The 14,896-nt window shown below is 38.4% G+C and overlaps 5 protein-coding genes across 5 annotated transcripts; 4 read left to right on the top strand and 1 right to left on the bottom strand.

Annotated features, from left to right (window-relative positions):
- Positions 1-67: 67 nt before the first annotated feature.
- Positions 68-948, top strand: BATDEDRAFT_25090 (uncharacterized protein; the record flags this gene model as incomplete). Its single annotated transcript, XM_006678949.1, has 2 exons — positions 68-195; positions 225-948. 2 exons carry the CDS (start codon positions 68-70, stop codon positions 946-948), a joined length of 852 nt encoding a protein of 283 aa, XP_006679012.1.
- Positions 949-2,656: 1,708 nt separating this feature from the next.
- On the top strand, positions 2,657-4,898 carry BATDEDRAFT_19649 (calmodulin). The gene is made up of 4 exons (XM_006678853.1): positions 2,657-2,683; positions 2,829-3,011; positions 4,241-4,675; positions 4,759-4,898. Exons 2-4 carry the CDS (start codon positions 2,949-2,951, stop codon positions 4,768-4,770), a joined length of 510 nt encoding a protein of 169 aa, XP_006678916.1. The 5' UTR covers positions 2,657-2,683; positions 2,829-2,948; the 3' UTR covers positions 4,771-4,898.
- Positions 4,899-5,362: 464 nt separating this feature from the next.
- BATDEDRAFT_88955 (uncharacterized protein) lies at positions 5,363-6,341 on the bottom strand (the record flags this gene model as incomplete). The annotated part of the gene is made up of 5 exons (XM_006679150.1): positions 5,363-5,431; positions 5,513-5,587; positions 5,667-5,758; positions 5,915-5,980; positions 6,131-6,341. The coding sequence occupies 5 exons, from the start codon at positions 6,339-6,341 to the stop codon at positions 5,363-5,365; spliced, it is 513 nt and encodes a 170-aa protein (XP_006679213.1).
- Positions 6,342-6,812: 471 nt separating this feature from the next.
- Positions 6,813-12,385, top strand: BATDEDRAFT_16684 (uncharacterized protein). Its single transcript, XM_006678840.1, has 19 exons — positions 6,813-6,944; positions 7,166-7,391; positions 7,524-7,715; positions 7,801-7,969; positions 8,080-8,418; positions 8,488-8,554; positions 8,629-8,698; positions 8,797-8,974; positions 9,063-9,151; positions 9,234-9,385; positions 9,449-9,582; positions 9,668-9,905; positions 9,997-10,101; positions 10,177-10,406; positions 10,540-11,034; positions 11,136-11,262; positions 11,371-11,701; positions 11,789-11,915; positions 12,005-12,385. The coding sequence occupies exons 1-19, from the start codon at positions 6,836-6,838 to the stop codon at positions 12,365-12,367; spliced, it is 3,741 nt and encodes a 1,246-aa protein (XP_006678903.1). The 5' UTR covers positions 6,813-6,835; the 3' UTR covers positions 12,368-12,385.
- Positions 12,386-12,739: 354 nt separating this feature from the next.
- On the top strand, positions 12,740-14,593 carry BATDEDRAFT_2340 (proline dehydrogenase; the record flags this gene model as incomplete). Its single annotated transcript, XM_006678755.1, has 4 exons — positions 12,740-12,902; positions 13,082-13,366; positions 13,568-14,292; positions 14,465-14,593. Coding segments are annotated over 4 exons (1,302 nt in total), but the record flags the coding sequence as incomplete, so codon positions are not given.
- Between the last annotated feature and the right edge of the window lie 303 nt (positions 14,594-14,896).

Below are 14,896 nucleotides of genomic sequence, written 5' to 3'. Positions count from 1 at the left end.
GCTAAATCTATTTGAATATTATACTACTTTTGTACTACTTTTGCATTTTTCATTTCGTAACAATCGAATGTCTGATGAAGAAAACCGCTGGAAATGGAATGCATTTGTGGAAATAGGAAACAATATACACAAGGTGGTAGGCAAGGAACTTAAAACTCGCAAAGCAAAAGTCGCTCTACTCCTTTCCGATGCCTTGTTGAACGAACGCAACACCTTCATTTTAGAATCCAAAGAGCGCTACGAACTGTACGAAACTCTTTTACTCAAATAGCAGAGCATCTGGATGGAAACACTGAAGTCATTCAAACTGCTGTCAGGGAATACTTTCTCATTCAACACGGCAAGGCAGGTCTTGACGCAGATCTCTTTGATATTACATTTTCTCCAAAAAAGAGCAGCATTCAAACTGGATTCACTTGTGATGTCAACAATGGAACTCAAAGTGTTTGCTATTACATCAAGACGCATCAATACGGACCAACAGAAGACAATATAAAAAGCATCAAACCACCAGATACAAAGGAGTTGTTTGTCTACAAGATTCTGCATCATATTGGAATTGGTCCTCAAGTTCATTTTATCATCCCATCTCATGGCACCAAGAAGACTATCTACATTGCCACCAAGGATTGCCATTTGGTCTTATTGTCCAGCTTGACCAAGGATACAGCAAACAACAATGCTCTACTTCAATTGGATCTGATATCTCGCATCCTCTGTCTTCGTGATTGTGCTGACAACACTTCAAACTGTGGTCAAGTCGGTGAAAACCCAATGATTGTTGACTTTTGTATTGAAAAGCAGTCGCAGGGTTATGCCAAACTCGATATCCTGGACAAATTCTACAAAGGAAACAGCGAATTTCACTATTCTGGATTGATGGAAGCCGCAATCAAAACTACAAAAGCTGTCAAGATGGATATTATGAACAAGTCACTGCAGGAGTGAAAGTTGTTGGAGAATATCGAACGAGCTGAATTGGAGATCAATGGGTTGATTAAAAGATATGATGGCAAGATGAAATTTGAAAACGATTTACAACGATATGTTCAGGATCTCAAGACAACAGTTGCAGTTCTAATGAAATCTTGAAATAATATAAACTTTTATTCGCTTTTAAATGTCGATAGTTTTAATTATATCTACCAGGGACAAAACTAAATCATTACAAATGTAATTTTAGTTTACAGTTGTAATGTCTGTACAACTCATTGCCTGGATAGGACAAGTTTCCACTCTTAATGATACTATAATCAACATAGGATACAAGTCACTTTTGCTCCGTTTTACATAAACTCTTTATTAAGGAGTGTTTTATCGACTATAAACGGTCTTTTGATGATTCTGTCATTCAAACCAACAATCTACCAACGTTTTCAAACCAACAGCCAAGAGTGATGGTTACTGAAAATCTCTCATTTTATCCCTTTATTGGGAATATTCAAACAAATATCCAGATTGTAATGAGCGAATCTGATGATCGTACAGTGTATGGCTATGCAAAGGTAAAACTGCAAGATCTAAACACAGCAGTTCAAAACTATTGCTTGTAATCATATGATGGTCGGTATGTTTTCAGACTGATCAAGGTAGTTGTCGAGGCTTTCTAAACAACGATATACAACATCTCCAAACACGCATATTATTCTAAACATTCCATTTCACAAAGCAACTGTATGATTAGACATGGTTTACCAACCATTCAACAAACAACACGAGGATTAAAACTACGCTACTCCATATTACACATCGAATTCTCCAAAAAAACGATTCGGGTATAATAAATAATGGGCTTATGCGTCAGTAATTCCAAACACCGAGAAGCTGAGGATATTCATTGAAGCAATCAACCTGTAGTAGAAAAGCAGCAAACGTTTGGTCATTGTTTATTACAAAGCAAAATAGAGGCAGTTATTGCAAGATAAATGCAAATTCTATTGTATGTGAATATGGCGGTGAATAGTCGAAGCGGCTATTCACGTGACTGAGAGGCTACATTCCGAATACAGGCAAGATTGGTTCTAGTTGATCAATAGATATGATCTAGCAAGTAAATGATTGATGCTAGAATCTGTGTGGATATACAAAGACGGGGTGTGAGCAGATCTAACGCGGCACAAAGACCGAGCCGACTTACAGCCGTATTCACGTAAAATATAAGACTTGCATTTACCTTGCAGTCACTGCCTCTTCTGTTTTGAAATAGACAATGGTCAACTATCCATTGCATTTTCCTACTATAAACTGATTATTTTTTCAATAAACACAACGTTCATCATATGATGCTCACAAAATCAAACCATCACTTCACATTTGGTATAGTTATATACTGCACAATCACCAAGTCTGACCCCAGATCCATTTATTGCAGTTCAGATATTAGATTCGACGGTTGATGCTGTCAATACAACTTCTGTTGTATTCTAGAATTCCCAATACGTTTATACTCTAATTTCAAAGAACAAAGATTGCAAGTCTCAAGAATGCGACTATAATGTCAGCCACCAGAAGATCAGCCAGAACAATGTTTAATAAATCTGGTAGGAATCGTTTCATAAGACTGGCTGTTGATTGTATTTTGAGTGTTTCATTTTACGTGAATACAACTGTAAATCTCGTGTTTCCATCAAGTTTTCTTATCCATCATCACTTTCGCCTGTAACAACCAACTGATATACAAATGGTAACTATATTTGCTTCGACTATGTATGCCTGCACTGTATTCTTGGTTTTTGATAGTACTGGCATGGCTCTGTAATCTTCTGAACTGTTTGTTGGGAAAGTCGGGGACTATCTACTAAGGGTTTCTTTGACCTCATCTTGACCAGCTCAGATGCTAGTCTGTGCAATGGATGGCTGAAGGAGGGAGCAGATGCACTGTTGGCTGCATGTATTGATGGCGATGTGTCTATGGAAATATAAGATATGGATGCATTTATAACAAGTCAATGACTATTCGCTGCCAGCAAGATGGTATTGCTACTTTGAATGCAGCTGTTTGTGATATCGATGTGGGTGGTTTTGATTTGATACTGTTCGCCCCTGTGCGTTCATGGACATTCCTCTATCTACATATATACAGATATAATCTATATACTCCTTTCCTTTGGGTTCATGGTCTGGTAACTTTTCACAGCTTTAATGTTGTCATCTTGTAAGACTAGTCGACCACTATCAGAGGTAGTCTTACAAGATGACACTTGACTGTTGCATCCAGCGCACCCCTGGCTGGTGCGCTGGCTGTTTAAATACTTTCAAAGATGCATCAAAGTTTCATTGCAGGCTTGTACAGTTGGATTGCGTTATGCTGTTAATTGTCCAGTGCTTGTGATTAAAGCTGCTCTTCATTCTTCCTTACTTGATTGGCCCTTGTTTTTGTCTTGCTTAGACCCTCTGCTAGCCCGTTGTGGTTTTGTAGCATCTAGGATACCCGCTTTCCAATATCAATTCTGTTGGCATTTGAATTTTGAGCCGTCTATGGGTTATTGGTGGCTTATTTTTACAGCTGTATTCACGCAAAATGCAAGACTTGCACTTACCTTGCAGTCACTGCCTCTTTTGCTTTGGAATAGACAAATATCCGTTATTTTCCTATTGGAAACTGATTTTTCCAATAGTCACAGCACCCATTGTATGATACTCATACAACCAAACTATCCATTTCTTCTTTTTTGGCATAACCATAGATTGCACAATCATCAGATTTGTTCATTACAATCTAGATATTGAGATCAACTGTTGTCAAACTTTTTGTGTATCTTGAAATATCAGACACGTTCGCGCTCCAGTTCAAAAGAACAGTGATTGCACGCCCAGGAATGCAGCTATTGTTTTCATACTGGTCATGCAATGCTCATTTTGGATGAAAGGAGCATCGAACAAGTGGGATTTGTTGAAACTGATGTGAACATTTGTTCAGTGTTGTATACAAAAATATGCAAGGGAAATATCAGTCAAGGAGTCCAAAGGACACAGTAAATTTGATGTGAATTACTATGTGTTTTGATGCCTGCTATACGCTGGGCAATGAGCAGCATATTACAAGGAACCATACCAATACTGGTTTTGTGCCTACCATTGATTTTTCAGATTCGATTCCAGTTGTTTTTTGTTGATTTTTATGCAGTCGGCATTTTTCCAACCATGATTCGTATAGCCAATCTAAGCCATTCCATTATTCTCCAATCCTGTCTTTAATGGGTTAACTAACAGTGCTAGGAATCTATTTTTACTGCTTTAGGCTGACCAACTCACTGAAGAGCAAATCGCTGAATTTAAAGAGGCATTCTCCCTGTTTGACAAGGATGGCGATGGAACTATTACCACCAAAGAGCTCGGCACAGTCATGCGTTCTCTTGGCCAAAACCCTACAGAGGCTGAGCTTCAAGATATGATTAACGAGGTTGATGCCGATGGCAATGGCACCATTGACTTCCCCGAGTTCCTTACCATGATGGCCCGTAAGATGAAAGACACTGACTCTGAAGAGGAAATTAAGGAGGCATTCAAAGTCTTTGACAAGGACGGCAACGGCTTCATTTCTGCTGCTGAACTTCGCCACGTTATGACCAACCTTGGTGAGAAGCTTACTGATGAGGAGGTTGACGAGATGATTCGCGAGGCAGATGTTGATGGCGATGGTCAAATCAACTATGAAGAGTTTGTCAAGATGATGGTACGTTTTTGCATCTTTTTGGTCAATGACTTTCTGCACTGGGCAGTATATATACTAACATTGTTCAATTTTACTTTGCACAGATGTCTAAATAAACATCACATTTCTTTCCACCTTTTAACATGTTTCCTTTGCTTGGAAACAGAATTTTGAGCAAATGAATCAAATGCCGTCTATTATGTTGCTGGCTCTCAATTCTTCCTTGAATAAAGTAGCTTTTTTCAACTTTTTCCTGCTGACTTGCATTTTCGTTGACAGTATCAAGGTGTCTTGAATCTTGAGCTTTCGAGTCCGTCTATCACTATATTGGGTGTAAATTGGCTAATCTGCATAAATGACCCAGTTGAAAAGCAAAAGTCGTGGTATTTTTCCAGAATACACTGCCCAATGCTGCTGATGACACTATTGTAGATGGTCGAGTCACTGGCTACAGTCGAGTCCAATGTATAGACTGCAAATCTAGTAAAATGAATTATGCGTGTCGGTTGCAAAATAATGATCGTCGACTGCCACGATTGCTAATCAAACCATATCCATTTTCTTGGCCATGGAGAATGAAAAGAATTGCATATGAACCTCGTTTACAAAGAACCGATTAAATCAACTTTATTTTAATAACATTAACTAGCAGTTGTGACGGCAGCAGTTACTAACACTTTAAAAATTAATCCATGCATTTGCGTTGATTTATTTCTTGCGAATATTCTGGCTGCGTAGCTGCTTCTTTTTTAGTCGTCTGACTTTTGCAGCAGAAATCTAGTCGCATTTCAAAAAGTATATTAAAAGCACTGTTGTATCCAAGATATATCGAATATAACCCAGTTTCCCAAAATTTACCTGCTGGACCACATCAGCCTTTTTTTCGTTTTCCTCTTTACGTTTTCGGCGTTCCTCGGCATTTTTTTTCTTGAGCTAAGGATAGTCGAGTAGAAACAGTGTTAGAAATCTTATGTAGATGAGGTACGTCAAGCAAATCCAAAGGTAGACCTACGTCTTTTTCCTCCTTATGTCGTTGTTCCATCTCTGCCTTCATTGTTTTGAGAATATCTAATTGCTTCCTATCCTTTTGCCTTTTTTCCCATCCTAAAATTGAAAAAATGAATAAGCTGGCTCGAATTCGTCAAATCAACATAGACATGATATCCTGTCAATGTTGTGATGTACAACTATACAAGACCCAATCTACAAAACTCGGCATACAATGCAGCAAACACTCGATTAGTCAAGCCCAACACTCACCCATCTTTTCTCCGTTTGATCGTTTCTGAAAATGAGCTTTAGTTTGAATACTTTTCCATACTCTGCCTAGATCATTTACAATTGATTGTATAGTGTATGGGAAATACAATTCATTAGCACTTGCAAGGTTCCAGCCGAATCAGCACTTTAGTTGGCAGACAAAGTTGATATTGCATGACACATGCTAGTTCTATGAATCAGCTCAAGTCATTATACCTGAAGCAGGCACTCTCCGAATATTAGCTACTGATGAAACTGGTTCCAATGACTTCATGTTCAAGGAATCAGTCGCTACATTTGTATCTTGAGAGGGTTTTGAATCTATTTCTGAAGATGGCATTTCTGTATTCTGTGCTAATGATTCTTCTTCAGATGAAGCTTCTGCAGCAGATGTGGTTTGACGATAAGCTGAAGACACCGTGCCCATTTACACAATAAAAGGGAAAGTTTTTTTACAAGGGAAAAGTTTTTCATCAAAAATCCAGCCGTAGTCACGTAAAATATAATTTATATTTATCTTGCAGTGATTGCCTTGGAATTGATAATGGTTGAATAATTGTTGGAAATCAAAGTGTTTAGAATAGACTTGCTGAAACTAGCGTAGACATGTTCAGTTTTTATGCAATGTCTAGTAAGTTGACACCCATCAAACATGAGACTGACTATTCATTAGACACTCTTATTTAGTGTGTCATTTTATGTGGACACGACTGTAATGAATGCATTAAAGATGCTCAACAGACTTTAGACTAGTAACGATTGACACTTGATATCAAACATTCCAACAAGAAACGCTCATTGAGAATTGATCGAACACGATCAATGTTTGAATTGTTTGAAGATTCGGACAAATTGTTCAAACTATTCAACAACTCTTCTTATAACAGCAGGTGGCATTGGAAACTCATTGTGTTAAAAACAATGGGGCATTTGATTCAACTGGATGTAGAAAACTTCAAGTCCTATAAAGGCAAACAAACACTCGGTCCATTCTACAACTTTACTGCAGTTATTGGCCCTAATGGATCGGGTATGCAAGCTGTTCAGGATTCCTATTATTTAAACTACCGCTTGAGTTGTTTTATGTGTTTGCGTAATTATTCAAACAAGAATATTGCTTATAAACGATCCAAAGATTGAATCATTGCATTCATGAATGCCTAGAATCAGACTGTTTTAATCGCACACTTTAATGAACATATCAATGCTGGTCTACTAATCACTCACTCGTGTTGCATTGCCGTTTTATAGGAAAGTCTAATCTGATGGATGCAATCAGTTTTGTTTTGGGAGTCAAGTCGAGTCACTTGCGTTCTACCCAATTGCGAGATTTAATCTATCGAGCTGCAGGAGATAATTCTGATAAAAATATGCCTTTGGAATCAGACAGTGCAGAACCCCATTTTAATCGCAATGCTGCTTCTGTGACGGCCATATACGAGACCAGTCAAGGCAACCAGATCCAATTCACCAGGATGTATGTCCTAATTGCATTCTATCTATTTTTTGAATCTATACACATCAATAAATGGGTATCCATTACGACATGGACAATCTTTCCACTGTTGACTACTAATCAATTGATTTTGAAAATGGCTACATTTTTCAGCATCCATTCCAACGGATCAAGCGATTACAGGTTGGAAGGACACACTGTCACGTATCAAAAGTATTTGGCTGCATTGAAAAAGGAAAACATTCTGGTCAAAGCACGCAACTTTCTAGTGTTTCAAGGCGATGTCGAGGCAGTTGCTTCACAATCTCCAAAAGATTTGACTCGTCTTATTGAGCAGATTAGTGGGTATGTCCATCATAATTGGAACTGTCCAGTGACTTGCACCATTTTTTTGATAAACTGCCTTTTGAATTAACTCGAGTGTTTTTAGGTCTATTGAACTCAAAGACGAGTATGACCGTCTTAAAAACGAACTGGAAATTGCTACAGAGGCATCAGCACAGAATTTTTCACGAAAGCGAAATGTGAATGCGGAAATGAAACAATTCAAAGAACAAAAGCAAGAGGCTGAACGATTTGAGAAGCTCCAGGAGTCCAAGGTAATCTCGAGATACTTTTATTGTCCATGTTTCATCTTATTTACACGTATTACAGATGTACCTAAAACTGACTGGTTGCTGATGGTTTGCATTACATTGAAAACGTATAGGACAAGCTTGTTCAAACACTTGCACTTTGGAAACTGTTTCATCTTGACAAGCATGCAGAAACTCAACAGGATTTGCTTGTTATGGATCACAGAGTGGTAGCGGATGCTGATACTCAGCATGTTGAGATCAAATCACGATTAAAAGGTCAAGTCAAGGCGCTTGCCAAAAGTCAAAAAGATGTAATCCGTCTGGAACGAAATGCAAAGCAACTACAGCAAAAATTGGACGATTTGAAGCCTGATCTACTGCGTGTGGACGAACAGATTCGCCATTGTACAAAGAAGCAAAAAATTGCCATGAAAAACAAGGACGAAACCGAGGTCGAGCTCCTCAATCAGGTAAATGCCATGATGTACATTATACTGTGTTTTTTTAGCCAACGCATTGTAACGCCATCGATATGCTAGTCTGAATTGGTAAACATGCTTAAAGAGGATTTTGGCAAACTGACACGAGCACTGGATCAATTTGAAGGTTGGGCAGCACTATTTCAGCATTTTTAGATTTAAACTTTCTATAGACATGTTCTAACATGTATACTTGTATAGAGAAAGTTCGCGCTACAAAAAAACAGAGCAAATCGCTTGGAACTTTGCAACTTCAAGAGTATAAGCAAATGTAAACACCACATTGCAAAGCATATCAAACTATATTCATTTTGTTTTTTCAAATCATTACAAACACATTTGTTTTTATCAATCTACTAAATCGATTAGGCGAACCAAAGTTGATACACAGCTGTTTGCCGAGCGCCAATCGCTTTCACTTTTAAAAGTACAGCTTCAAACTGCTAATGAAGCAAGTAAACGTTTACAAGAAGGTCTTGAAGAGCTTCAGACAAAAGAATCGATGCTACTAAACGACCAAAAAATACACACCCAGCGCAAAGAAAAGGTATAGAAACAATTATTTCATGTGTACTTGACTATAAAACTCTTGGTATTCTTGCTCTAACTACTAATACATTTTAAATATTTCAAAGATTACAGCTCAGCTTGGTCAGGTAGATGACGAGCTCAAGGCATCTAAGAAATGTCTTTTAGACATGGATACTGATCTACGTCGTCTAAAGTATGCTATAAGGGTTCAACTGGTACATGTTTGATAGTAATCTGAATTCTGTCGGATACTTATATTTTAAATTTCATTCTAGTCAAATTGAAGGCGAAATTACTGAAAAGCTCTCCGAAATCTCTTCTCGGTTGCTTCAAGAACGTGCTGATCGACATGAGTCGGAAAGAAACAAAAAATTTCGTGATACTCTTGAAACCCTTAAGCGCTTATTTCCAGGCAAATGGCAATACTGTTGAATATAACCATCATATTGCTGCATACGAATACTAACATTGGTTTTATTTTTGGAATTAGGTGTTCACGGGAGATTGTTTGATCTCTGTCAAACAACACAGAAAAAGTATAACCTTGCAATATCTATTGTATTTGGTAAAAATATGGATGCGATTGTAGTGGACACGCAAAAGGTTGCAATTCAGTGCATCAAGGTACATTTGATCAAAAGTTTTTGCAAAGTGAAACAATCAAGCATTGGTTCTAATGTGTTGATGTATTGCTAAATTGCATATTTAGTATATGAGGGAACAGCGAAGCGGCGAGGCCACATTTCTCCCGCTTGATACGATTCAAGCCAAATCTATCAACGAAAAGTATCGCTCGTTTGCAAAAGGAGCGCGCCTTGCTATTGATGTTATACAATCTGAGCCAATTGCCGAGAAAGCTTTGTTGTATGCATGTGGAAATGCATTGATTTGCGATTCTATGGATGTTGCAAAATATATCTGTTATGAACGACATCAAGAAGTGAAAGGTAAATTGACCCATTTCATCAAGCGTCTCAGCTATTGTTAACTCTTGGGCTCACTTTCCAACTTGCTTTGGCATTTCTTATTTTCAATTAGCCGTCACATTGGAGGGAACTGTGATTCACAAGACTGGCATGATCACCGGTGGCTGGTCGGTCAATTCTGACAATGGCAAGCGCTGGGAAGAAAAGGAAATTCAAGGTAGCATTGATCCATTTTTATTTTCAAATTTTGCTACTTGATATATTTAATACATACCGTGGTTTATACATTTAGATCTGAAACGCTCGCATGATGAACTTACTGCTCAACTAATCAAAATTCAAAAGGAAAAAAGAAAGGCATCCCATGATGATCATATCAAATCTGATATTTTATCTTTAGAATCTCGACAGACAGGCTTGGCTGATGAGCTATCAGCAGTGAATCTCCGACTAGCCACTATTTCTACCGAATTAGAAAACGTTTGCATTTTAATCAACAATAAGTCTTTGACCCATAAAGCTGTATGTTATAGTTGTCTGCTAATACCTGTGCAATCTCGACACTATTTGCTTGTTTTGATCATGAAACACTATTTAGCTGCAATACTCATACCTGTTGATAAAAATATATTGTCTACTTAAATCATCCTATTAGGCGGTTGCTAGTGCCAGTGCTCTCTATGAGCAAGTTCAAGACGCTGATAGGAAAATTATGGATGTAGAGCAATCTGTGTTTGCAGATTTTTGTCGCAAAATCCATGTTGCCAATATTCGTGAGTACGAAGAGAATCAACTTCAAGCGTTGCAAGAGACGGCCGAGCATCGTTTGAAACTGACCACTCAGCATGCCAAACTTGAAAGTCAGCTTACATTTGAGCAGCAACGTTTGTCCGAGTTTACTGCACGCGTTGGTTTGCTTTCCGAGACTCTACAGTCGGACACAGTGTTGCTGTCTGAATTTCAAACGAAAAAAGATGCTATTCTTCATCAGTCCGCCGGGCTCGAAGCCCAGTGTACTTTGACCGATCAAGGCTTGTGCAGTGCTCGCGAAGATATGGAAAAGCATATTGGATTGGTTACAGGAATCAAAAAGGAAATTACCGAGCTTAACAAAAATCATGAATTAGTTTCTAAAAATATGGCAGCCAAGGTACATTTTAACGACTGATCTATTATGTTTATTTTAAGCAAAGCACGGTTTGGAGTGTAATGATTGACTTGTGATGCTGAATTGATTTATAAACCATGTAGGAAGCAGAGATTGAACGGTGCATAGCTGAAAAGATTTTAGTGCTTCGTCGGTGCAAAATGGAAAATACTCAAGTTCCACTTGAAGGCAGAAAGATGAATGATGTTACTTTGGAGGAGCTGGACGTGAGTTTGTTTTAGTGCTGCTTTGTTTAAATTGTGACTTTATTTTTTGACAATATCATTTTTATAATGTATTAGAATTGGGAAGCAGATGCCAATGTAAACTCGGAAAAAGACCCTAATCAAATGGATGTAGATATGCAAACATCTGGAGATAGTAGTGGTACCAAATATATGACTGCCAACCGCTTACACCGTATTCAAGTAAACTATAAATCGCTGATAAAGATGTATCGTGAAAAGAGTGGCGATGAAACAGAGCAAGAATTTCTTGATCAGATCAAGGAAATGACAGCAGAGATTGAACGAATTGCACCAAATGTTCGATCGACCGATCGGCTTGATGATATTGAAACAAAATTCAAAGAAACTGCTGATGAATTCGAACGGGCTCGGTTGGATGCCAAAGAGGCCAAGGACCGTTTTCAAGAAATCAAAACTCAAAGGTAAACTCAGTTGTTCTTGGTAATTACAAATTTGATTTGATAATCAGACCGACAACTAATCTAGTATCTTGTTTGGCTTTAAACTAGATTTGAGTTATTCCACAATGCTTATTTGCATATTGAGAGCGTCATTGATAGCATTTACAAGGAACTCACCATATCCACCTCATTTCCAGTAGGTGGTACGGCATACTTGAGTTTGGAAGATAGCGAGGTAAACGTGTTTTATACAAATTATTTTTTCAAACTACCATGCAGCTGAACATTTAAACATTTTCATGGATTGCTTACACCTTATATTAGGAGCCATATCTAGACGGCATCAAATACCATGCCATGCCTCCCATGAAACGATTCAGAGAAATGGAGCAACTTTCTGGAGGAGAAAAAACAGTGGCAGCACTTGCACTCCTGTTTGCAGTACATAGTGTATGTCCAGCACCATTTTTTGTGTTGGATGAAGTAGATGCAGCTCTTGACAACACCAACGTTGCCAAAGTGACCAACTACATTCGGAATCATGCGTCCGATACGATGCAGTTTGTAGTGATCTCACTCAAACCGACCTTTTATGAAAATGCCGAAAGTTTAGTTGGTGTTTACCGAGACCAAGATCAGTGTAGCAGCAGAGTGCTTACTATGGATTTGTCCAGATTTGAAGAATGAATTTACATTTGCAATGTTGATAGTTTACGTGAACCCGATAAAAATCAAAATGTTGGATTGCATCGACCCGACTTGACGCTGTTTTAATTAATACAAAAAAATAACAATCGCAACAGTCGATTGCTGTATTGCTTGATTGGTCAACTAAACTTGATCTTACAGATGTTTCCATTAAGAATAAACTCAACTGCTGCTTTCTTGGCCACCAAACCCATTCATATCTATCCTCGATCTTTGTTCCGAGGACGAATACTGACTGTAGAATCTGGACAGTTTCTGTCTAGTTTGAAGGGATCATCTCGTACTCTCACACAGACTGCATCCACTTCTGACGATCCATTCAGTGATGCTGCCGTGCGTCCATATAAAACCAGAACCACTCCAGAATTAATCAATTCCATGACGGTGTTTACAATGTGTACCATGCCTGGTCTAGTGAATGCCGCTCCATCCATGATTGAAACAGCTCATAAGCTCGGAGTGAGTGCTCCGCTGAATGCACTGATCAAGGCCACTTTTTTTAAACACTTTTGTGGTAAGTGTTGCTTTGCAACAGTCTGGTCCAGTCTGAAGACTGTCCTGCAACTCTGCTTTAAAATCCACTCTTGTGTTGTTGCTTTGATATGGCTCAATCCTTCCCGCTATTGGTTTTAAATAGTCTGGATATAACAATCTTGTTCTAATACATTAAACCATCTTGGATTCTTTATGTAGGCGGTGAAAACCTCAACGAGGTACTTCCTACCATGCATGCATTTCAAACTGCTGGGATCGGATCGATCTTGGATTTGGCTATCGAAGCAGATCTCAATGCTGTATCCCTTTCTGGGGCTGCTGCTCATGACTATGCCAAGAATATGGTAACGAACATGAAACAGTCCATAGATATTGCATCACATCAACCAGAAAGTTTTATTGCTGTGAAAATCACTGCCTTGTTTCCTCCCGTACTGCTTCAGCGATGGTCCAATTCTTTGATTCATCTCAAGGATGCATTCTGTGCTGCAGATACCGACAAGGACGGCTTGATTGACATGAAACAATTCGATTCTTTAAAAACAACTTTTCCTAAACTTTCTGAACAATCTACACATTTATTTGCTACTATGGATACCGACCAAGATGGAAAGGTGGATTGGATGGATCTTACAACCGCGTTTTCTTTGCTTAATGTTTCCAATTCCAGACTACTCGTTGTAGATCAACCCACGAACAAATCTTCTCAGCTAGAAAACCAGCCAGCTACAATGGATGATTGTGATACGGCCGAATTGGTGATGCATGAAGTTGACCAACTCTGTGAATATACCCAATTAAAAAACGTCAAGATTATGATGGACGCAGAGCAGACTTATTTCCAGCCTGCAATCGATAATATTGTTCTTGGTCTATGCAGAAAATGGAACCCTTCAACCATAAAGCAAATGACTGAATCTGAACGGGCTGCTGGCTCTAAAGGACCACTTATTTTCAACACGTATCAAATGTATCTTTGCGATGCATACTCTCGTCTTGAAAGAGATTTAAATCATTCTGCACGTATGGGGTACTCATTTGGTGTCAAACTGGTTCGCGGTGCGTACATGGTCAGTGAACGTGAGCGTGCAGCCGAATTGGGTATAAAAGATCCTATCCAACCCACCATTCTGGACACACATGCCAATTATAATCGTGGTGTTGCATTCCTAATAGAGAAAATTAAATTGGCTGCTACTAACGGATCTATCAAGCCTATTTCACTTGTTATTGCTTCTCATAACAAAGATTCCGTTCGTGCTGCCACAAAGTTGATGGCAAAGCATGGGATTGCTCCAAATGACGGATGTATTGCATTTGCTCAGCTTATGGGTATGCAGGATGGTACTGCATACGCACTCGTGTCTCATGGATTTAAAACATACAAGGTATTTTATTCATCAATGCATGTGTCATGCATAGCCATTCTAAATCAATTCAAAACTAATACTGTTGTTTTTTGAAAATGTGATCCATAATACTTGAAACCATGTCGTAACTTGCTTCTTATACTCCAAACTGTGACGTATGGTTTTTTGACATACAATGGTGCAAATCTCAACATGCTTTGATCAACATCAGTATATTCCATATGGCCCTATTGAAGTCACTGTGCCATATCTTCAACGCCGTGCACAAGAGAATTCATCTGTTATTGGTGGTGTAGGCGAAGATAGACGAAACGTTTTATCTGAACTCAAGATTCGCATGGGTCTTCTTCGCGCCAAGTAGATTGATCTACTATTCAGTATGTTTGCCTTTAACTAGCGCTTGATTTCTATCATTTGTTCACGAATATGGTTGTATTTTAAGCAAAAAATAAAGTTGGATCTATTTTTGGTTTACATTTAATGAAGAGCATAATATAGACATGCAGTTGATTGTGCTATACTGACAGACTAGATGCTGAATTATCGGATTGATTTTGCTTCAACTTGCTCACTACAAAAAAGCATAAATTTAAACCAACCAGCATATGAAAATAAAATAGCAGCTTTTATTCAAAAGCACAGT

This window comes from Batrachochytrium dendrobatidis (assembly GCF_000203795.2).
Source record: "Batrachochytrium dendrobatidis JAM81 unplaced genomic scaffold BATDEscaffold_6, whole genome shotgun sequence".
NCBI classification, from domain to species: domain Eukaryota; kingdom Fungi; phylum Chytridiomycota; class Chytridiomycetes; order Rhizophydiales; genus Batrachochytrium; species Batrachochytrium dendrobatidis.
The sequence above is the reverse complement of the archived record's forward strand: the minus strand, read 5'-3'. Positions and strand labels throughout refer to the sequence as shown.